Here is a 24,159-nt window from a genome sequence, read left to right as displayed (position 1 = left end):
CTCAAGTGCAGGCAAGACAGGACAGAGAATTTCTGGAGCTATATCTAGCGTAGCGTCAGTTCTGGCAGGTCACGTCAGTCAAGCTCGCATCAGCTGACTCCCAGGTGACTCACGTCTACCTATAGGAATACGACGCCTATCACAGCATCCATATATAAGTTTCTCAGTATAGAGGGAATGCATCGACGTCACTTTCCCGCCGGAACACGCTCCCTCAGCTGAACTGAGTGGTAAAAGAACCTGCTGCATGACTGGATTTAATAGGGGAAACTGCGAAAACGCGAGTAAAACAAACGATTACTCTAAACCTTGGGCTCGAAAGTGTTCCTTATAACAAAGAAACCTAATCCATGGATATTGATATGCAGCCAGGAATCGTGTTTACTGAAATTTATATGTGCCTGATTTCGACACTGGGGAAATACATAAAGCAAATCTGCCAATGAAAGCCTTATATAACTACAATATAGGTAGGTCTAAATTGGAGTTATGACTTATATCAATGTTATATATATTGTCATATCGTCCAGCCCTAAAACTTGTATAGTTTTTGTCAGTGTTTATTTAAAAACACCCAATTATGCACAATATGAGATGGTAAATAGTTAATTGATGAGTTGTCAACACAATATATAACAATACAATATATATGGTATGATTTTACCGCAAAATCCAACATTTTGACACAAAATGATAACTGCAAATTCATGTTTCACTCCCTGGAGTCCAGTTGTTTCTGTAAATTGCAGTGACCCATTCGCTTCTTTTTTTCTGTAGCTTTCGGCAGTCTGTAAAAATATACCTCAGATTTTGTGTCAAAGTTGTTTGTACAGTCAATCTAAAAGCTCTTTCCCGTTTTGGATGTGTTTGTGTGTTTTTTGCAGCATTCACGCTAAAAACCAATGCTGCCACTCAGTCTTTCTGCCACTCAGTGGGCGTAACCGCAGTCATGATGGCCGTCGGTGACGTCGCGTGCATACCCTCTATAGAGGGAATGCATTGATGTCACTTTCCCGCCGGAACACGCTCCCTCAGCCGGACTGAGTGGTAAAAGAACCTGCTGCATGACTGGATTTAATAGGTGAAACTGCGAATACGCGAGTACCAGACTACCACTAGTTTAATACTAGTCTGTGATTTACAACATGCTTGTTGTATCAGATTTGCTGCTGCTAGGGGTGTAAGCTTGCCCCATTTTTAAAAAATAAAATAAAATAAAAAAAATCTGGGTTTTTACAGGCCTGGGCTCATTCAGGTAACTGCATTAAGGAAACATGGCATTCAGTTTTTCGCAGTCAGTTTGTTGGATTTCAGCATATGATTTTGTTTTTGGGGGGTTATTGCTGCTCTCCCTGCTCTTATCTATGCTAGGCTGCATGGATGCGCAGGGAGCTCTTGCCCAAAACAGAACCATACCGCCAATACAAACTCTATGTAATTTTCAATCATATTTGACGATAGCGGTCCTGACAGGATTCACTGTTCTATATGATTTGTTTCTGACCACATACATGGATTTAATAAAATTATGCGTGGAACAGAAACTGTCGTCAGTCTTAGTGTTTGATTCATACATTCTTAGTTCTCATTAAGGAAACACTTTACGGTACGGATGCACTAATATGCATTAATTCATGCTAAACTAATGCATAGATAATCTTGAGTTAATGTATGTGTCACATGTTTGGACTTTCAGTTTGTAGTTTGATTCGTTTCTGTGCTCCTTTGTTCAGTTTCCTGCCGCTACTTTGTGTCCACGGTTACCATCATCATTAGTTTAGTTGTTTCAGCTGTTCGTCATTAATAATCTCATTTCTGTCAATGATTTAACCTTCACTCTTTCCTGCACTCTTTGTCCTGTCTCTGTTATCTTTAGATGTTACTTTGCCTGCCTTTGAGTTGAATTATAGCTTTTGAGTTTTGAATAACCTTATTCCTCTGCCTTCTTTGGATTCCCTGCATACATCGTTACAGTATGACTCATGAAAAACTAAGCCATTCAATAATGACTGCAGCATCAGCAAATACAAAAGAGTTTGAATCTGATTAATAGATTGAAATAGCAACATATTTCAAGTTCCAGCTGTCTGTTTTAATGAATCATTAGCTAATGATTTGCAAAGATATCATTATATTAAGACTTGTTGAGGCACATGACTATTGGACCAAAGCCTTTCATCTCTGAGCCCTCACCACGAGAACACCACTTCTGCTTTACTCCCCTATTTTTAACTTTGTTTATTTTATGTTCAAAGAAATGCCTGTCTGAGGCCTGGTGCCACCCCGCAACAGGTATTAAATATTATTTTGATTTTGATCTTTGGTGTAAGAGGCTATTCTGTTATTGAATTGGTCTGCCATTATTTGACTATTTAACTATTTTGTCAAAATACATACATTTACACAGAATATTTGATTTACTATTTTACATTAATTACACACATTTAAAAAAAAAAAAAAAAAAAAGCCATTAAAAGCATATATGTATTTTACATATTCTATAAAAATAATTGGGATAAGTTTACCCCAGGTGGCTTCTTGCCCTAGGTAGGATGTTAGTTTTCCCCATTAGTGGGGCAATATGGCCCCGTTTTGAGTTCAATTTTGTGTAATTATTAAATTAGCTAAATTACCAAATGTTTTCATTTATTTCCCCTAATAATATAGTGGACATACTAAACTCCTCTCCAAATACTTAATGTGCTGTTGAAACTGATGTCAAACGATTTTTGAACATTTCTGGTCATAATGTTATTGTTTACATTTCAGTTTTGACTTGGAAATGAGTAACTCCTATAGACCTGATCACCGGATCAATACATAACAAAAACTATTGATCTATTAATTTGTTACCTTGCAGGTACAGCATGTCAATTTCAGGCTGCTCGTTCATCATAGAGCCTTTTTTAAACTGACTGCCAAAGTTGGAGACTCTCATAAAGGCTCCAATGAGGGAATAACCTGCCTCTTGTGGAGTGAACTCGAACCAGGGATCTGCAGACAGAAACAAGTCCATATAACAGCTGACACAAGCACTTTAACTGTCTGTCTCTTTTTTTCACACAAACAAACAGACCTGCTTCCTTTTTCTGTTTGCACTGCTTGTCGATCACTGTGTAGATGGGAAACGGGTCTTTACTCTGCTGGTTCCACTGCTCTGTGAGAGTGTGTTCATCGATCTTAAAGAGGACGCATTTCTTGTATGTTATTGTAGAGGAGACCAGGGGTAATTAGAACAGTTTCTTCAATCACAAATGATTTCAAGCGATAAAACTTACTCAAGTTATCTTTTCTTAAGAAAAGAATTTAAAGTAAAGGCTCTTGTAATTACTTAAAAATGACTCAATATAGTATTTTAGTGTATTACTGTTGTACTTGTCTCTGGTGTCCCCAGAGTGTGTGCAAAGTTTTAGCTCAAAATACCCCACAGATAATTTTTATAGCATTTTAAATTTGTCACTTTTTGAGGGTGAGCAAAAACACTCCGTTTTTGTGTGTGTCACTTTAAATGCAAATGAGCTGCTGCTTTCACGAAGAGGGCGGAGTTTCAAGAGCTCCTGTTAGCAGCGCCGATTACCTCATGCAGAGGTATTACTGTGTATTACTGTTGTACTTTTACAATGCATTTGCTTTGATTAGCGACCTAGAAGTGCACAATCTAAAATGTATAATCTTATATTACTAATGTTATTTTACATATTTATATTTATTTGAAATGACAAAACTTTGTTTATTTCCAGGTTAAAATTAGATTATGAATCCCACATTTTCATTTTGTTTTTCTTGCATGTATATTTCCTTTACCAAAGTATGGCAGGTTTGTAGTACTTTGTAATCTGAACAATGTTACAATATTCATAATATTAAAAATATTCAACACAACTTTGACCTAAATAATGACCACCTCATAAATCATGTAAGTCATGGAGGGTGTGTTATGAAGAGTTACAGACCTCTTTCACAAATGTCGTGACGACCATCGCTGCCCAGAAGTCAGTCAAGCTGAAGATGTCTTTCTCATAGTAATATTTCTTCAGTTTGGCAAATGCATCTGTCCAGCTGACTTTAGGGCCGCTGAGTCTCTGGATGATCTTGTCTTTCACAGTCTCTAGTTTGGTGGACCAGTCTGGTTCTTGATATAAGGAGGCCATGCACCTACAGAGAACATACTGCTCTCATTTTTGACATTCACCCCATCTTTGTGTGTGTGTGTGTGTGTGCGTGTATGTGTACAGGTTTACATTATATTGTGGGGACCAAATGGATTAAACCATTACGTCTATGGAGAGTCCCAAGGATGGTGAACCAGACATTAGGGATGCACGATATTGGATTTTTGCCGATATCCGATATGCCGATATTTTTCAACTAATTTTGGCCGATGCCGATTGAAAAAATGAGTTAGCTGTTGGTAGCACATTCTCATTGCAGTATATTGCTGGTTAGGTTTGAAACCCACCACAGGGTGTCCGGTAAGAGACTAGGGCAAAGATGGTTGAAATATGGGAGTAACCCGTTTATTTGTCACCACAACAACTCAGTTATTAGTAAAAAGTTGAAGAGTCGTCTTAGTTGGGTATATTCAGTATGTGTGTGTGTGGTTTTTTTTGAATAGACGCACAACACCCGAACAATGAATAAAACTATATAAGATATATAACGTAAAAGTTCAGCATCCGCGTCAGCGCTCCGCCGGACTCGCTTTCAACTTTGCACTAAGCGCTATGGGCGGGATGATCGCCTGCACGTCGATCCGTGAGCGCTGATTGGCTGCTGTGCTGGATGCTGCGTGCCAATCAATCTCGGCAAAACAGAGAGAGATTTAAATCAAAAGGCATATTATTCTTATGAATATAATGGCCTTTTTAACAGCCGCCCCCAGATTCTGGGGACAGAATCTGTACAATTACAAAAAGGGCCTCTAAGTAACATATTGGTGTACAATCTTACATTACTCAGAAATGCTAGGCAATTGTATAATACGTGCTATTGGGCGTGTGTATGTCTTTTCGCCCACCTTAATATTAGCTGTCCTCACTCTACCGTCAGCCCCAGGGAAGACTTCTGACACTCGTCCCACTGGCCAAAGTGCTCGAGGCAACTGTGGGTCGACGATCATCACTGTGGTGCCAACTTGAATGTCAGATATGTCCCCTTGCCACTTCTGACGGGTTTGCAGACCAGGAAGGTAAAACCTCAGGAAGTGTCTCCAGAAGTGGTCTGCAAGAACTTGGCTGTGGCGCCATCGCCGCCTGCTTATAAGCTCAGACTCTGGGTATACCACTGGAGGTAGAGTGGAATCTGGCCGCCCCATCAAGAGAGAGTTTGGAGTGATGGGGTCTAGGTCCGCAATGTCAGAGGAAGTATAACCCAAGGGTTTTGAGTTTAGAATTCCCTCAATCTCCACTAACACCGTTTGTAGCACGTCAAAGGTTACTGACTGAGCTCCGATGGTGGCGGTCAGTGCTTGCTTGAGAGAACGTATTTCTCGCTCCCAGCAACCTCCGAAGTGAGGAGCATTTGGGGGGTTGAAACGGAATTCAATCTGTTGTCTGGCTAGATGTGCCTGAAGTTCAGGGGCAAGAGCTGCAAAGGCTTCTCTGAGTTCCCTTTCTCCTCCCTTAAAATTGGTACCCTGATCTGATATGAGTTCAAAGGGGGTTCCGCGCCTGGCAGTGAAGCGTCGGAGGGCCATGAGGAAAGAGTCAGCATCGAGGTTATGTAGAACATCAATGTACACTGCTCGAGTGGTTAAGCACTTAAAAATGATACCCCATTTCTTCTCAGTCCTCCTACAAACCTTGACAGTATAAGGGCCGAAACAGTCCATACCTGTAGAATAGAATGCAGGTCGGAATAAGCGTAGTCTGGCTGGAGGTAGGTCTGCCATTTTGGGGATCTCTGGATTCTTCCTCCATTTCTGGCACTCTACACAGCTCCGTTGAAACCGCTTAACAGCTTCCCTACCGCGGAGAATCCAGTACTTGCGTCGAAGTTCAGCAAATACTCTCTCATATCCTGGGTGGTGGAGTTTGGCATCATAACTTTGTATGATGAGCTGTGTGATTGGGTGCTTTGGATCAAGAACGATGGGGTGTACAGTGTCTCGCTCAAGGTAGGGACTGTGACGTAGGCGACCTCCAACTCGAATTAGCTGGGTCTCACTGTCAAGTTCAGGTGCCAAAGCTTTTAAGCGACTGTTATGAGAGAGAATTTTACCAGCCCTTAACTGTTCAAGGTCTAAGGGGAAAGACTCTTGTTGGGATTGTTGTAGAAGAGTGACTTCAGCATCTCTGTAGGCACTAGCTGTCAGGCTGCAGGCGGCCGCCCCGTGAGAAGCCTTGGACTCTATCAACTCTTGGAAAGTCTTATGACGATCAGGGTTAAGGACTGATGTGCTGGTCGTGAAGCATGCAAGTGTGCACAAACCTGTTTTGCGCAGCTCATCTCCATTTACCTCCACAGGAGGTGGTGTTTCAGGCCACGAACTGGGAGAGCCTTTTAAGAATGATGGTCCCTGATACCAGTGGCTGTCTGGACCAAGCTCATTCAATGTTCGTCCCCGCGTGATGTCATCAGCCGGGTTACTGGAGGATGGCACAAATCTCCATGTGTGCTGATCCGTGAGATCTTGGATCTCTGCCACTCGGGTGCCGACAAAGACCTTAAATCTACAAGACTCAGACTTGAGCCAGGTAAGGACGGTGGTTGAGTCAGTCCACAAAGTGATGTGATGAATGGGCAAGGTTAACTCAGAACTTACAACTTTGGCCAGTTGAGCACCAGTTAGCGCAGCGCAGAGTTCTAGGCGGGGTATGGACTGCTGTTTTTTGGGCGCTACTTTTGATCTGGCTGTAAGGAAAGAGACCTCCACATCCCCCTGCTGGTCTTCTGTCCTTAAATAAGCAACTGAACCATATGCCCGTTCAGAGGCATCACAAAAGATGTGGATGTCTTGCTGACTTGTTTCTTTGTCTTTAGCCGGACCAGTGTAGGATCTTGGGAAGGCAATGTGCGAAAGAGATGGTAACTCTGCCTCCCACTCTGTCCAAGTTTGCAATAGATCAGGGGGAAGGTTTGGATCATCCCAGTCCCTTTTTTTGTCCCACAAGCGTTGGACTATGAGTTTTGCCCTGGTGGTGTATGGAATGAGGTAGCCCAGGGGATCATATTGACTGGCCAGTGTTCTGTAGATGTTACGCATAGTGATCTCAGTACTCTCTGTGGGACGATACCTATAGGAAATGGTGTCTGTTTGATGGTTCCAAAGCAGTCCCAGAGCAGATTCTTGTGTATCTGTCTTGCCATGAGAAATCCAGAGCTCGGCACTGGCCGATTTCAACTCTGAGGGCAGGTGTTTTATGGTTGATGGCTGATTACTAGACCACTGTCTCAATTCGAAACCACCATCTGCCAGTAAGGTCCTGAGTTTGTCGACGAAGCTTTTAGCTTCTTCCGTCGTAGTGAAGCTTTGCAGGCAATTGTCGACATAAAAGGACTTCAAGACTGAATGCCTGACATCTTCTTCAGGTCTGCTGTGATCAAGGACATGCTTTTGAAGGGCGTACACTGCACAACAGGGACTGCAGGTGGTCCCAAAGGGAAGGACCTGCCACTCAAAAACATTAGGTTGTTCCTGTACCTTGAGATCTCGCCAGAGAAAACGCAGCAGTGGTCTGTCCTCTGGGAGCAACCTGACCTGGTGGAACATCCCACGTATGTCACTGCTGACTGCAATGGAGTGTTCCCGGAATCGGAGCAGAACAGCTAGTAGAGACGGTCCCAGTACTGGCCCTGGGAGCAACAGCTCGTTGAGGTTTTGGCCCTGATAATTGAAGGAGCAATTAAAAACTACTCTGTTTTTCCCATTGTGGTGGACAATATGGTGTGGGATATACCATGAGTAAGCAGAGTCCTGTTCAGCATGCTGATCCAGCTTAACAGCATAGCCTGCTTGGTCCAGTTTGTGGATTTCTGCTGAGTAAGCAACTGCTTGTTCTGGATTTTTAACCAGTCGCCTCTCTGTAGCTCTCAGCTGTGAGATCACTGCCTCTTTGGGAGCTTTCAGCTGTGGCATATTTTTGACCCGCAACAGAGGAGTGGCATATCTCTTTACCCCATCTACTTCAACCCTGACCGTCTTGGCATCAAGGAGCTCGATTGCCTCACGGTCTTGTTTGGATCTGGTGCTGGTCTTCTCATTGCGCCAGGGTAGCGCATCCATCTGCCACAGTCTTTCAACATGCTTAAAGAGATCTGTCTCAGGAGATGAAGTTGAGGTAAAGAAACAGTGTTGTTCGTTGGTTTCCCACTGGAGATGCTGCACAGGCCCCTGCAATGTCCATCCAAGCCGCGTCTTAACAGCAGCCGGCCCTCCTGGAGGTCCAAGGCGGACCGGTTCCACTGGAGTAATCAGATGGGGGTAGTCTGAACCGATGAGGAGCACAGGACGCACAGTCTCTAGGTGTCGTAGTGGAAGACCCCTCAGGTGTTGATATTTCTCCCTTAAAGCTTTGACTGGATGTGTATGTTCAGCCAGGCTTAGCTGCTGGGCTGTAAATGCACCTTTAATGTGAAACACCTTCTTGGGCTGTGACAGAGGAGAGATAGAGAATGACACCGCTGCACCACTGAGGACTTGGAGCTCCTGTCTGACTGTGCGGAGCGGTAGGTCTTCTGGTTTACCTTTGAGGCCAAGCTGTTGAGCAGCACTGTGAAGAAGGATGGTTCTTTCTGACCCGTCATCTTGGATAGCATAGGCAGTCATGTGGTGTTTTCCATTCCTGAGTATTACTTTACTTATCTTCAGCAGGACTTTTCGGCTGGCAGGAGGCTTACGAATGAGAAGAATCTCGTTCATGGTATTAAGAAGGCAGGAGTTGGTTGCAGGAGTGGAAGCAGGTTCAATTGGCACAGTCTGTGAGCTCTTAGCACTTTTCACTGTAATGTCGTGAAGAACTAGCAGATGTCGACCGTTACACTGCTTACAGCGCATTTTCAGACTGCATTCCGTTGCTTGATGGCTCCTGCCACAGCGCCAACAGCGATTGTTCTCCTTGACCCAGTTACGCTTCTGATCTGTAGTGAGTTGCTTGAAATTTGAGCAGTTATTCAAAGAGTGCTTATTTTGTTCGCAGTAGGGGCAGTAGGGTTTTGGAACAGTTTTCACAGTAGGAGCTGAGGTACTCGTGTCAAGCAGGGCTTTCTCAGTGTTCAGCAGAATGTTTGCATTCTTGTTAAAGGACTTGTGGTCTTTGATTACCTCTCTGGTCCGTGCAGTGGGCCCTCTAGGTTGGCTGGTAACAAATCTTGACGTGTCCTCCTGTACTTGGATTTCATACTCCAACCATTCAGAAAGATCCAGAAGTGTTGGAATTGGAACACGGTGTGGATGTGCAAACCGGCGAAAACTTGACCTAAGATCATGTGGTAATTTCCCCAATAATCTGGAGACATGGGAGCCACACTGCAGTTCAAAGGTGCCCTTCTTTCCGAGCTGCCCCAGCATGCCAACGAGCGACCAAACTTTAAGTGCAAACAGTCTGAATGCTTTTATGTCCCCGCTGCTGATATTTGGGCCATCCATAAGTTCTGCTATTCGTTGTAATGCAAGCTGGTGTGGCTGACCATACTGCTGGTCCAGCGCAGCCATCGTTCTTGTGAAGGGGTATTGAGAATGGCTGTACGAATCAGCGATGAGTAACGCTTCTTCTAGCTTGAGATGGTCTGTAAGAATCTGAAATTTATACCTCTCCGTGGCACTAGCAGGGAGTGTGTTCTCTAAGGCGATCTTCAACCGTGAAAACTCTCTCGGGTTTGGATGTACAAAGTCTGGTATGGTGGGAGTAGGGCCTCTGTACATTGACTCTGGCTCAAACTGAGGCACTTGACTTGGTGAACTATGGGGCATTTTGTGGCGCCAGCCAGAATCATAAGGTGAGGAGGTTTCATACTCCCGCTGGTATGAGGGATAATAATCACGGTCATGGTGGTAGCATTCTTCCTTTGGGGCCCCCCAACTGGGTGGCTGGGCACTTGGAATGTCATAGGGGGAGTACATTTTGTCTCTGGGAGCAGCCACCAAAGCTGGGGATTGTTCTTGACTTGAAGAACTGTCTCGCCTGAAGCGCGGTGCTGGTACTGGCCTGAAGCTTCTCTCCGCAGACTGCACGTGCTTAACATGGCGTGGTGCCGGAATAGGTTTGCAAGGATGAGGTTGACGGGCAGGAATAGCAGATGGATGGGGCTGAGGTTGTTGTTGATCAACCTGAATTTGTAGCTGCTGCATTTGACGCTTAAGCTGTGAGAGCTCTTGAGCAAACTGCTGATTTGTCTGCTGCAATGCATCTCTTTCCTGTTGCATCATCTGTACAGTGTGACGCATGTTCTCATTTGCATGGCGGAGATTCCTGTTTCGTTGCTGAAGTATGGCATTCTCAGACCTGCCTGGGTCTGTGTCGGACCACTCTTCTGAACTGTGAGGCTCATCACCTGGAATCGGCGGAAGACTGAATGCCATTGCACCCTCCTCTTGGTCTTCACCTTCTGACAGGTTGGAGGGTATCTGAGTGTGTGGTGACATGGGTTCTGGATACAACGTAGGCAGGGCAAAGCCAGTGAGATCATAATCCTCATATCGGGCGGGAAGGGCAGTCTTCCTTCTGACGCGCCCAGTTGGCTCATCTACTGCATATGTTGACATCTTATAAGCCTGCAGCAAGTCTCAATCCGGCTCGAAGGACCATGAAAAAATGAGTTAGCTGTTGGTAGCACATTCTCATTGCAGTATATTGCTGGTTAGGTTTGAAACCCACCACAGGGTGTCCGGTAAGAGACTAGGGCAAAGATGGTTGAAATATGGGAGTAACCCGTTTATTTGTCACCACAACAACTCAGTTATTAGTAAAAAGTTGAAGAGTCGTCTTAGTTGGGTATATTCAGTATGTGTGTGTGTGGTTTTTTTTGAATAGACGCACAACACCCGAACAATGAATAAAACTATATAAGATATATAACGTAAAAGTTCAGCATCCGCGTCAGCGCTCCGCCGGACTCGCTTTCAACTTTGCACTAAGCGCTATGGGCGGGATGATCGCCTGCACGTCGATCCGTGAGCGCTGATTGGCTGCTGTGCTGGATGCTGCGTGCCAATCAATCTCGGCAAAACAGAGAGAGATTTAAATCAAAAGGCATATTATTCTTATGAATATAATGGCCTTTTTAACACCGATATAGATTTATTTTTTCCCTTTGTTTGGAAACAACACCAAGTCTCTCCTGAGCAATAATTATAAATGCATTATTTCTGAGGTCTCCTTACCAAAATGTTACTTGTTAAAGATAAATAAATGTTAGTACAATTATTTTTATAATAAGTGTACATTAAAAGCTCTGAAAATAGCAATAATAAAGTCATTTTAAAATAATAAAATAAAAACATTTTTCCCTCAGACAGATGCATTTGTAACCTAAATATTTTATTGTTGGATTTAACATTTGTAGATGATCTAGAGTAATGGAGTCGTCAACACATGAAGTGCGGGTGGCATGACTTCAGTTGATGCTCTTTAGCATCAAATAAAAATTCTAACAATTATTTTATTATATAACAATTATTTTAGAGCTCCTTGGATTCAAGTTATTTTCATCATCCATTTGATTAAATTTTATTACAGATGAATAAACTGTATATAAAATTATTTAATTTACAAGTGTCATGCTTGTGATTTTTGACATCAATTACTGCATTATTTATTCCGAATCAGGAGTAGACTAACTTCAAGTTATTTGTGTATTCTTCATTTTATTAGTATAACAACAGCACCCCCACCAAATAAATATAACATGGGTGGGCACTAGGACCTGGAGGGGGCTCTGCTGCTGTGGAGGCTGCTGCACGTGCTAGAGAGTGACTGTTGACGGTATCGCACAACGGATGCGTCTTTCTGTTCTCACATTGACAAATTCAAGGCAGCAATCGAAAACTGTGAATCTAATCACCATACATGCAAAAGTTCACTTTAAAGGGGTCATATAATGACTTTTACAAGATGTAAAATAAGTCTCTGATATCCCAAGAGTGTGTGTGCAAAGTTTTAGCTCAAAATACCCCACAGATAATTTTTATAGCATTTTAAATTTGTCACTTTTTGAGGGTGAGCAAAAACACTCCGTTTTTGTGTGTGTCACTTTAAATGCAAATGAGCTGCTGCTTTCACGAAGAGGGCGGAGTTTCAAGAGCTCCTGTTAGCAGCGCCGATTACCTCATGCAGACTCACTGAAAATGTCAGAAACTGTTTAGCCTTTTGTTTAAGCCGGAGTCGGACAATGATGGAGAGACTCAAGAAGAAGTGACAACATGTAGAATGTAACAGGACGTTTCTGAACGGTTAGTTGATTAATTTATGTAGCTGATGTGGAGTTAACTATCTTAAAGTCATTGATTAGCATATTCTGTCATGATAAACTATAAATCGCTTGTGTGGGAACTGTTGTAAGATCCTACAGAGTTGGAGAATTTACGCTGCATGAAGATAGAACAGGTATAGTTTAGTTTAATTACTTATGTTGTCATCTTGCTTTTATGACATGATATTGCATTTGTGTTACATACTGTTTTGCAATAACATGGCCTCACCCCTTTGTTGTGTGTTCTTGGGGGCGGGGTTTATGTAAATTTTAGGGTTAGTGATGTCACTAACCCAGGAGGAAGCTCGTTGTAGTCCCTACCATCCATTTGTTGTAGTCCTTAAACAAAGAATTCTTTAAAAGAAAATACCTCCCTTTGCATTGAACTTTGAGCGTCGTAACTTTGCAGATGTTGTTTATGCTCCAACAGCAACATTACACACTAACTAAAGTTAAAAAGTGAAATCATAATCAACCACCCCTTTAAGAGTAACCACACTGCTGACGTGATCGTATCGCTAGCACTCCTTACACACGCGAGTTATTGCAGGTGCATATCAACACAATATCGTATCTGTAAGGCATATCGGCATATTTTTTCATATCGGCCGATCCCGATTATTATATTTTAAGCCTTTATTGGCCGTTTCCGATGTCGTGCCGATAATATCGTGCATTCCTACCAGATGTGTGTATGTGTGTTTATTTGGGTTCGTACCAGGTTGATCCAGAGACTCCGCTCAGATAAAGGATGGAGTCCAGAAGTCCCACTTTATGGAGCTGAACCAGGGATCCCAGCAAACCCACCATGGCTCTTTGTCCTCCTCCAGAACCCAGTAATGCAATGTTTGGCACATTATCCTGAAAAACAAATGGTTTGCTTTTTAACAAACATTTGATGTTCAGCTGCTACAAAACCATTTTGTAGGTTATTTCAAGAATGTACAGTCAGACAGATATATGAAGTATAAGATGTTTTACCAGACTGCAGTGTATCCTATGCTTCTGCAGGCATTGCTGAACAGTGTTTCTCCTTCTGAATATAAACTCCTCCTCATTCTTATTCAGAGAGTGTTTGATTCTCACCTCACTGTTGGTGACAGACCATGAACATCATTACATACTGCTATTTAAATTATTTGGCTTTCATTCCTGATTTGAATATAATTTAATCTAATGTTCATTCTGGACAGTTATTCCCTGAATGATCCATTTTGTTATAGACTTAAATGTAAAAAGAAAAAGTAATGCAGCAGTACTATGTAATGAAGTGCACTGCTTCAATAATTGCAGGAATCTGAGCAGGATTACCTTTCCTGGAGTTTGGATGCGCTCATCTATAAAACATTAGAGTTACAGTTTTTTCTTAATTGTTTTGGCGCATGTTGGTTTTCCATGTTTTATGGGGACTTTCCATAGACATAATTATTTTATACTGTATAAACGGTATATTCTATCTCCTACCCCTAAACCTACCCATCACAGAAAACTTTCTGCATTTTTACATTTTATAAAAATATCATTTCATATGATTTATAAGCTGTTTTCCTCATGGGACAAAAAAAATTGCCCAAACAAGGTCTACAATTACTGGTATTACCATCCTTGTTGGGACATTTGGTTCACAATGCAGTGTTTACTAGGACCACACACACACACACACACACACTTTAAAAATTGTGGTAATCATCTAAGATAAATTGCTTATAATTCATTACATTTGATTGTCCATATCGGAAATTGCAAATAATTTCTATAGAACATATGCCTATAGAATCAATATATATATAGAAATCTATAGGTGTACCAAATGATCCATTGATTAACCATTAAGTTCAGTTGGATTAAATAATAGACAAATGTATTTAACTGAACAAAAAGAGATGCAAATCAAAAGTTTGATAATAATAGCATTATGAAAGGCAGTTACTGTGCATGAAACATTTATATAGATGAAACGCTTTGTGTAGTGAAAAGGATACTTTGTGATTTTGTGTATTGTACTAAAACAATTGAAAATATGCTGAAATGTTTGGAAAAAAAAATGCACTTTTGATGATCTGTTGTGATATTAGTACTAAGAGTTTTGAAAATGTACACCTTACTTGTGAAAATAGTACCAAAGCAAATTAAAAAAACTGTAATTGTTTTGGCGCAATTTTCACAACCAAGTTTACAGTTTTTTTTTTTTATTTGCTTTGGTACTATTTTCACAAGTAAGATGTATATTTTCAAATGCCATCTGTCTCCTTTCTTCTGATGCATCTTTGATCAATCTGATGTTATACTGTACAGTCGTTGACTGTTTCTTTTCCCTTGTACTCTGTCCTGCTCTGTTTGCAAATTTCAAATCCCTCTGTATCTGTATCTGTTAGGGGTGTGCACAAATAGTCGAATATTAGAATATTCGATCTGTAATTAATATTCGAAAAATAAAAATACTATTCGAATTTTACTATGTTGCTTTGCTTGCCGTGAATGCAGTGAATCCATGATAAATCCTAAGCACTAAAACTCGCAGTTATAACTAAATGCACCGGGTGGCGCTGTGGAGCTCGTTTAACAAGTTAATTTTATTTGATCATCACATAATGTTGTCGAAGTTTGGAATTACTTAGATGAAAATGATCCTACAAAATGGAATTAGTTTTGATCAAATGAATTAATGAAACCGAGTTATCATAATATCACCACCATATTGAGAAAGCACATGAAATCAAATCGAATGAGGAAAGACAGCTGTCCATCACTGCATTCACGACAGGTAAGCGCAGCTGTCCCTCCGAGTGAGCCGAGAAGATAATCTGATAGCAAAATGATTTTGAGACATATGCTTCCTTTAAGTTTCGTCGAGGGAGATATATTTGCGAACAGAAAACACAAAGTGCTGCTGTTAGAAACTTAGCTTAGCATACCGTTATGTATTATCGTTATCTTTGTGTTTCTGCAACGTCTGTCAGCGCAGCGCGTTTTCTCACCGGACCATGTGGATATTGTTTTTCTCAACATGAACATGTGAAACAATATGAAAACGATAACCATATACTGACTCGAGTGTATTATGTTTACGATAACTGACACTGTCTGCTTTATTGGCGTTTTTCCCGTTCGCGCTGCTTGAGCTTAAATGCTTTTTGTTCTTTATATATATATATATATATATATATATATATATATATATATATTTGTTTGCACATATTGTTTAATGCTTTGAACTAAAAGAAAAGCTTAAGATGTAAGCTTGTTGTGTATATTGCCTAATCGTAAGCTTGTTCAGAAATGGTTACAAAATCTTGATGAATTTAAAAAAATAAAAAATAAATAACGTCCTTCTCATTTAACCTCATTTAAATAAACGAATATTCGAATATTCGTTTTTTACAAGCCCAAATATTCGAATACAATATTTTGGAAAAATGCCCATCCCTAGTATCTCTCTCTCTCTCTCTCTCTCTCTCTCTCACACACACACACACACACACACATTAATTTTTCCATGTTTTATGGGGACTTTCCATAGACATAATGATTTTTATACTGTATAAACGGTATATTCTATCCCCTACTACTAAACCTACCCATCACAGAAAACTTTCTGCATTTTTACATTTTATAAAAATATAATTTTGTATGATTCATAAGCTGTTTTCCTCATGGGGACCAAAAAAAAATGCCCAAACAAGATTTAAAATTACTGTTATTACCATCTTTGTTGGGACATTTGTTTTCACAACACAGTGTTTTCCAGGACCCCACACACACACACTTTAAAAATTGTGGTTCTCATCTAAGATAAATTGCTTATAATGTAAAAAGTATTCATTACATTTGGTTATCCATATCAGAAATGGCAAATAAGTTCTATAGAACATATGCCTATAGAATCAATATATATAGAAATCTATAGGTGTACCAAATGATTCATTGATTAACCATTAAGTTCAGTTGGATTAAATATTAGACAAATGTATTTAACTGAACGAAAAAGATGCAAATCAAAAGTTTAAGAGTAATAGCATTATGAAAGGCAGTTACTGTGCATGAAACATTTATATACTGTAGATGAAACACTTATCTGTGTAGTGAAAAGGATACTTTGTGATTTTGTGTATTGTGCTAAAACAATTGAAAATATGCTGAAATGTTTGAAAAAAGTGCACTTTTGATGATCTGTTGTGATACTAGTACTAAGAGTTTTGAAAATTTACCAATTGCTTGTGAAAATTGCACCATAGCAATTAAAAAAAAAAACTGTAAATAATAAAATTTTAGTCTTCAATGACAACAAATAATTTCCGCAACACATTTCACAGCACCAAAATAGATAATTTTACTAGGCGGTGTTTTAACAAAAAAACTCATTTACTACATGAGTGATTTTCTGTCTCCTACCTTAAGGCAGATGTTTGTCACCTCTGGAGTGACAGGCGTCACTGAAGTAAAGCCACCAGGCATTGTCATTGCTGCAGTGTGAAATAAACAAAACAATCAAAGCCTGGATGAAATAAACTGTATTATCAGGCAGTCTGACTCACATATTGATTCTGTTTCACTATTTATGCTCCCAAAATCGCATGACGTGAGTCGTCATTGTAATTCCATGCAATCACATCAAAGAGACTGAATGAATAGGCGGAGTTTCACTTTGGGGCTGTTGTGTAATATTCAGTTCCTGTGGAAAAACTGTTCCAGTGGCAGTGGGTATACATGAATATTCATGATATTTCCCCTATTGTGGGTGTGTCCTTGAGAATTGCAACTTGTTTGATGGATTATTTCCAAAAGATAATGAAGTTTTGATGTTAAGCATTAAGGGCAACAGATCACATTTTCAAATGTAATATGTAATATTACATTTTGTAATGCACAGTAAAATCAGCAGTGTAAAAATTGCAGTGTTAAACGTTATTATTACCCAAAGAGTTGAATTAACAATCTACAGTGTTAAAGTACTCCTTTTCAGTGTTACAGGGTGCTACATGGTGTAATTTTATTTTTACACTGAAAGTGCAAAAAAAAAAAAAAAAACGCAGAAATGTCTTGACTCCACCCTTTGATGACTGCTGCCTCGCAAAACGCCGCCGCTGCTATTGTATCTTCGTGCGACCAAGACGGTAAGTTTGATTGGTTTTCTCTTCCTAAAATTAAATAGGAAATATATTCCTTTAAACATTTTTAGTTAAAATAAGTGGTGGTGACCACATTTTAGAAATGACTAACTAAATGTGTTTTTTGTCAAGGTTAAGGGCGCTCGTTAAAGTTAAGTTCATGAGAGGCAGAGATGTACAGAATAATGTAAAGCTTCTCATGCCGTTTTGATTTCCTGGATGAAGGTGATTTATGTCACGAATACGGCTCCCGCGGCTCCTCCTCCCGGCCGCCAGAGGGAGCCATCACCTGAGTTCTGAGTCACTTCCTTGTGGACTACGTTACCCATAGGCCCTCATTCCTGGGACTGATTGCACACACCTGCATTACATCACACTCACACTATTTAAGACGCACACACGCATCCATACACTGTGAAGTCTTGATTTGCCCCGGTGATCACTACTGAGCGTTTTCTTGTGGACTGTTATCTTGCTATCGATTGGACTGTTTATCATTTGTGAACCTCTGCCGCCTGCCTTGAACCTTGCCTGTTTCCTGGATTACGTTTGTCTGCCGCCTGCCCTGAACTCTGCCTGTTGTAAGTCTCTGTTTGTCTGCCGCCTGCCTCGACCCAAGCCTGTCCCTGTTTTCTGCTACTGTCTTGCCCTTGTCTGCCTTGTGCTTTGTTGTCACAATAAAGAAACTGCAAATGGATCCTCACGCTGTCAGCCCTTCATTACAGAAGACTTCGCCATCAAACGATCCAGCAGTTCTCCTGCAAATCTCCACCGAACTCTCAGCACAGGCCTCTCAGCTTGCCGCGCACCAGCACCAGCTGACTCGTCTTGCGTCACTCACCGAGGAGCTGGTGAAAACCCTGCAAAGCCTGCGACTTCCCTCTCCTGAAGCCATCACGCCGCCTCCCGCTATCAATGTGAGTCAAGCGTTTACTTCTCCACCCGCTGTAAATCCACGCCTCGCTCTACCCGAGAAATTCGACGGCAGTCCAGCCAAATGCAGGGGCTTTCTCCTTCAATGTTCTTTGCTTATAAACCAGCAGCCTTCGCTGTATCCCAACGATACCAGTCGGATATCGTTTGTATTCTCCCTACTCACGGGCAAAGCACTTGACTGGGCCACAGCAGTATGGAGAGAAGATAGCTCTGTGTTCCCCACGTTTACGGCCTTTCTGCAAAGCTTCAAGGAGGTGTTCGAACATCCAGAGGGCGGCAAGAGCGTCGGCGATCAGCTGCTTTCCCTAAACCAAGGTAAATCTACCGCCGCCGAATTTGCATTGCAATTTCGCACATTGGCCGCACAAACTAACTGGGTGGAGGATACACTGAAATTACTGTTTCGCAAGGGCCTGTCTCTGGAGCTTCAGGCCGAGCTCGCTTGCCGTGACGAGGGGAGATCGCTGAACGCGTTCATTGAGCTGGCCATTCACATCGACAACCTCATCCGAGGCCGACGACCCGTTCGCCAACTCACGCCAACCTCTGCCGTTCCTGAGCCCATGCAATTCGGATATACTCCCCTCCTTCCAGAGGAACGAGAGAGAAGGCGCCAGCTGCATTTATGCCTATACTGTGGCCAGGCAGGACACATCAAGCTCAACTGTCCCATTCGACCCAATGCTTCTAATCCCAAAGCGGTGAGTTCAGCCCAACATGTCGACTATTTGCCCAACTGCCTTAAAATCCCCATCCAACTGACCAGTGACATTCAAACTATATCTACCTATGCTCTTCTGGACTCTGGTGCAGCAGGCAATTTCATGTCAGACACATTCATCCGTCAACACAATATACAATTAACCAACTGCAACTCTTCATTAACAGTGGAGGCGCTAGATGGGAAACCTATAGGAGGAGGAAGAGTGGCGCACATTACCTCAGCGCTGGGTCTACAAGTCGGGGCGCTGCACCATGAGCAAATTCAGTTCTACGTCATCCATTCACCTAACAACCCTATCATCCTCGGATTACCTTGGCTTCGAACACACAATCCGCATATTTCCTGGAAGGAGGGTCAGATCGTCCAGTGGGACCCCGCCTGTCATCATCGCTGTCTGAGTCCCGTTACGCCATTACCCCTCCATACCATCTCTGTCGACAAGACCCCAACCGACCTCGAACCTGCTGTACCAGCCGAATACACAGATCTGTCCATCGCTTTCAGTAAGTCCAAATCCACGGAACTACCACCTCATCGCCCCAGTGATTGTGCAATCGAACTATTACCTGGTACCACTCCGCCCAAGGGCAGGATATTCCCTTTGTCACAGCCCGAGGATGCAGCCATGAGATCTTACATTGAGGAGGAGCTGGCTAAAGGATTCATTCGGCCCTCAACATCACCAGCTGCATCCGGGTTCTTCTTTGTCAAGAAGAAAGACGGCGGTCTACGACCCTGCATTGACTATCGCGGCCTGAATGACATCACTGTAAAATTCCGCTATCCGCTACCACTGGTCCCTGCAGCCCTCGAACAACTACGTCAAGCCAAGTACTTCACCAAGCTGGATCTACGCTGCGCATACAACTTGATTCGCATCAGGGAGGGTGATGAATGGAAGACCGCTTTCTCCACTGCCACTGGCCACTACGAGACCCTTGTCATGCCCTTCGGCCTGTCCAACAGTCCCTCAGTCTTTCAATCCTTCATCAATGATGTCTTCCGAGATATGCTCAACCGCTGGGTCATCGTGTACATAGACGATATTCTCATTTATTCCAACTCCTACGACGAACACATTCAACACGTTCGAGCGGTGCTGCAACGTCTAATACAACACAAACTTTATGCCAAGGCTGAGAAGTGCGAATTCCACCGCACCTCAACATCCTTCTTGGGCTACGTCATCAGTCGAGATGGAGTGGCAATGGACGATAGCAAGGTAAAGGCGGTGTTCGAATGGCCACAACCACGCACACTAAAGGAGCTACAGCGGTTCCTGGGGTTTGCCAATTTCTACAGGCGGTTCATCAGAAACTTCAGTGGGGTTGCCGCTCCCCTAACGTCCATGACTAAACGCCAATCTTCTCGACTCGTCTGGTCACCCGAAGCAATAAGTGCGTTCCAGGAATTGAAGGAACGTTTTACGTCAGCACCCATCCTACGTCACCCAGACCCCAAGCTTCCCTTCATCGTGGAGGTGGACGCCTCCAGTACTGGCATTGGCGCAATCCTTTCCCAAAAGCAAGGTAATCCGGCCAAGATGTTCCCCTGTGCCTTCTACTCTCGCAAACTATCAGCGGCAGAACGTAACTACGATGTGGGCAACCGAGAATTACTCGCGATGAAGGCGGCGCTGGAGGAGTGGTGCCATTGGCTGGAGGGGGCAAGACACCCGTTCACTATTCTCACTGACCACAAAAACTTGGAGTACCTGCGCTCAGCCAAACGCTTGAATCCACGACAGGCAAGATGGGCAATGTTCTTCACACGCTTCCACTTCACTGTTACTTACAGACCCGGCTCCAAGAATGTCAAGGCGGACGCACTATCAAGGCAAGCGGAGGAGACAGGACGGAGTGAGGGTACTGAAAACATTCTGCCTGAAGCCTTGTTACTCGCTCCAGTACAGTGGGATGTCATGACGGAAATTTCACAACTCAACGAGCAAACCGCACCCCCAGTAGCATGCCCTCCAAACCGCACCTTCGTCCCCAGTCAGCTCAGGGATAAACTACTCCATCAAGTCCATGATTTCCCGAGTTCTGGCCACCCAGGCATCACAGCAACGTTGCAACTCCTCCAAAACCAGTTCTGGTGGGAGACCATGCTCGCGGATGTCACTAAATTCATCAACAACTGCATCGCCTGTCAAACCACCAAAACCTCACGTCAAGTTCCTGCCGGTCTGCTTCAACCTCTTCCCATTCCCCAACGTCCTTGGTCCCACATTGCAATCGACTTTGTCACGGATCTCCCCGAATCCCAGGGCCACACCACAATTCTCACAGTCGTCGATCGCTTCTCCAAAGCATGCCGCTTACTGCCACTACCCAAACTACCCACAGCTCTAGAGACCGCTGAACTCTTGTGCAACTCGGTCTTTCGTTTCTACGGCCTGCCGGAGGATATAGTGTCGGACAGGGGTCCTCAATTCACCTCCCGTGTCTGGGCCGCCTTCAAGCAGCTCAATGTTAACATCAGCCTTACCTCTGGGTACCACCCCGAATCCAACGGCCAGACTGAACGCTTGAATCAGGAGCTGACACGATTCCTCCGCACCTACTGCCATCAGAACCAGGCCGACTGGAGCCGATATTTAATGTGGGCGGAGTATGCTCAAAATTCCTTACGGAAACCTGCCACCGGAATCACACCCTTCCAATGCGTGTTGGGCTTCCAACCACCTCTCTTCCCTTGGTCAGGGCAACCATCTGACTTGCCCTCAGTCACAGAGTGGATGCGTCGTAGCGAGGAGACCTGGGATCTGGCTCATCACCATCTCCAGCGCGCTGTAAGGCGACAAGAGACTCAGGCAAACCGGCATCGACGTCCCAATCCTCACTACTACGTGGGACAGTGGGTCTGGCTGTCCACCAAGGATCTTCGCCTCCGACTTCCATGCCGCAAGCTCAGTCCCAGGTTTGTAGGGCCTTTTCAAATTCTTAAACAAATCACTCCTGTATCATTTCGACTCGATTTGCCTGCTAATTATCGTATTTCTCCCACCTTCCATGTATCTTTGCTGAAACCCTCCGGGGGTCCGAGAGAGGAGCCAGTGGGAGCTGAGACCCGCAACCCCCCACCCCTGATCATCGAAGGCGAGGAGGCTTATAAGGTTCGAGAACTGCTCGATTCCAGGCGCCGGGGTGGAAGGCTACAATATCTGGTGGACTGGGAGGGGTACGGCCCGGAGGAGCGATCTTGGGTCAACAGGGATGATATTCTGGACCCATCTCTTTTTGAAGAGTTCCATCGGACGCATCCGGAGAGACCGGCCCCTCGTCCACGTGGTAGACCTCGGCGCCCACTCCCTCGCGTCTGGAGCCGCTCGCAGGGGGGGGGCTCTGTCACGAATACGGCTCCCGCGGCTCCTCCTCCCGGCCGCCGGAGGGAGCCATCACCTGAGTTCTGAGTCACTTCCTTGTGGACTACGTTACCCATAGGCCCTCATTCCTGGGACTGATTGCACACACCTGCATTACATCACACTCACACTATTTAAGACGCACACACGCATCCATACACTGCGAAGTCTTGATTTGCCCCGGTGATCACTACTGAGCGTTTTCTTGTGGACTGTTATCTTGCTATCGATTGGACTGTTTATCATTTGTGAACCTCTGCCGCCTGCCTTGAACCTTGCCTGTTTCCTGGATTACGTTTGTCTGCCGCCTGCCCTGAACTCTGCCTGTTGTAAGTCTCTGTTTGTCTGCCGCCTGCCTCGACCCAAGCCTGTCCCTGTTTTCTGCTACTGTCTTGCCCTTGTCTGCCTTGTGCTTTGTTGTCACAATAAAGAAACTGCAAATGGATCCTCACGCTGTCAGCCCTTCATTACAATTTACAAGTAAAATAAATTTGTTGGAATGTCCTTACAATTTGTTACATATACTTTAAGCGTCTTTCATTTTGGCATTTCCGCCTTCAGTCACGCCGAGGCCTGGTTTTACTACGAGTCTGACACTGAGGCTGATGAGGAGGTCTGAAGCACCACATTTGGGTGTTTTTCTGCGCAGATGAGAGAATTCATCAAATGGTAATTTTATACTTGTTTTTGAAAGCACTAAGTGTGGCATTATGGTGTGCCCATGCTTTGAACACTGTAAAAGTGGCACTGTTATACATTCACACATTATCAATTCCATTTTTTTGACTCATACTCATTAACTACACCGTGTTTAAGAGTCTTGTCGCGCACAGTGCAAATAAGAAATGCAGTTTTTCTGCAGACTGAGGTGGGGAAGTGTAGAACGTGGAATTGGTTTGCGGTTACCATGCAAGTTGCGTTATCTAATGCAAAACTATGAAGTTAGAGCATTGCAATGCTTCCAGGTTCTACGTCAGAACGCTGGCTCAGTATTAGCTGGCTCCTGTGTCAGCATCAAATGCATGTGTTGTGCTGCTCATGTGACCAGAGCCGGCCAATACTGAGCCTGCGTTTGGACATAAACACAGAAGCTCTGCAACGTAAATAGCTTAGCAGAATGACAGGGGAGAGACGAATTTGTTGAATAAAGTCATTATTTTTGTTTTGTTTTTGCGCACAAAAGGTATTTTCATCGCTTTATAATAATAAGGTTGAAACACTGTAGTCACGTTGACTGTTTTAACAAAGTTTTACTACTTTTCTGGACCTTGGTAATTACGTTGTAAGTATGTAAGTAAAACTGAACATATGGAGCTGGTTAATGATGCAAACTCCAAAATATGTTTGTTTACAAATCATGCACTATGATAGTGTTTTGAGGTCATAACATAATTGTGCAAGGAGCTGTGTGAAAACAAGTCTTTACTGATCCATAATCTGCCCCAGTAATCATAATTGTGTGCGAAAACGATCAAAAGTGCTTGCTGTTTTACTGCCTCTAGTGTTCATTTCTGTTGGAAACTGCAGTGATATGTACATATTGGTACATATTTTGCGTTTTGCAAAAATGTTGCCACAGGTACGTTTTTCCAGTGAGCTTGTGTTGGCCGTTTTAC

At 43.2% G+C, this 24,159-nt stretch overlaps 1 protein-coding gene and 1 long non-coding RNA gene across 7 annotated transcripts in view; both read right to left on the bottom strand.

Annotated features, from left to right (window-relative positions):
- LOC127512115 (cytosolic phospholipase A2 gamma-like) overlaps positions 1–24,159 on the bottom strand; it is a 135,692-nt gene that overhangs the window by 5,023 nt on the left and 106,510 nt on the right. For 5 of the 6 annotated variants that reach the window (XM_051892741.1, XM_051892745.1, XM_051892746.1 and 2 more), the window contains 7 exons: positions 16,801–16,871; positions 13,720–13,745; positions 13,390–13,498; positions 13,127–13,269; positions 3,954–4,155; positions 3,077–3,197; positions 2,854–2,994 (listed from right to left, as the gene is read on the bottom strand). In XM_051892741.1, the coding sequence (XP_051748701.1) occupies positions 2,854–2,994; positions 3,077–3,197; positions 3,954–4,155; positions 13,127–13,269; positions 13,390–13,498; positions 13,720–13,745; positions 16,801–16,871 (813 nt within the window). The remainder of the gene's footprint in view (positions 1–2,853; positions 2,995–3,076; positions 3,198–3,953; positions 4,156–13,126; positions 13,270–13,389; positions 13,499–13,719; positions 13,746–16,800; positions 16,872–24,159) is intronic. The other variant, XM_051892742.1, reaches the window with a different exon arrangement.
- LOC127512146 (uncharacterized) lies at positions 17,222–24,153 on the bottom strand. Its single transcript, XR_007930138.1, has 2 exons — positions 22,653–24,153; positions 17,222–17,877 (listed from the first exon to the last, which is right to left on the bottom strand). It is a non-coding gene; the product is annotated as an uncharacterized LOC127512146 (long non-coding RNA).

The sequence above is a fragment of the Ctenopharyngodon idella genome, chromosome 5 (genome assembly GCF_019924925.1).
Source record: "Ctenopharyngodon idella isolate HZGC_01 chromosome 5, HZGC01, whole genome shotgun sequence".
In the NCBI taxonomy this organism is placed as follows: domain Eukaryota; kingdom Metazoa; phylum Chordata; class Actinopteri; order Cypriniformes; family Xenocyprididae; genus Ctenopharyngodon; species Ctenopharyngodon idella.
The sequence above is the reverse complement of the archived record's forward strand: the minus strand, read 5'-3'. Positions and strand labels throughout refer to the sequence as shown.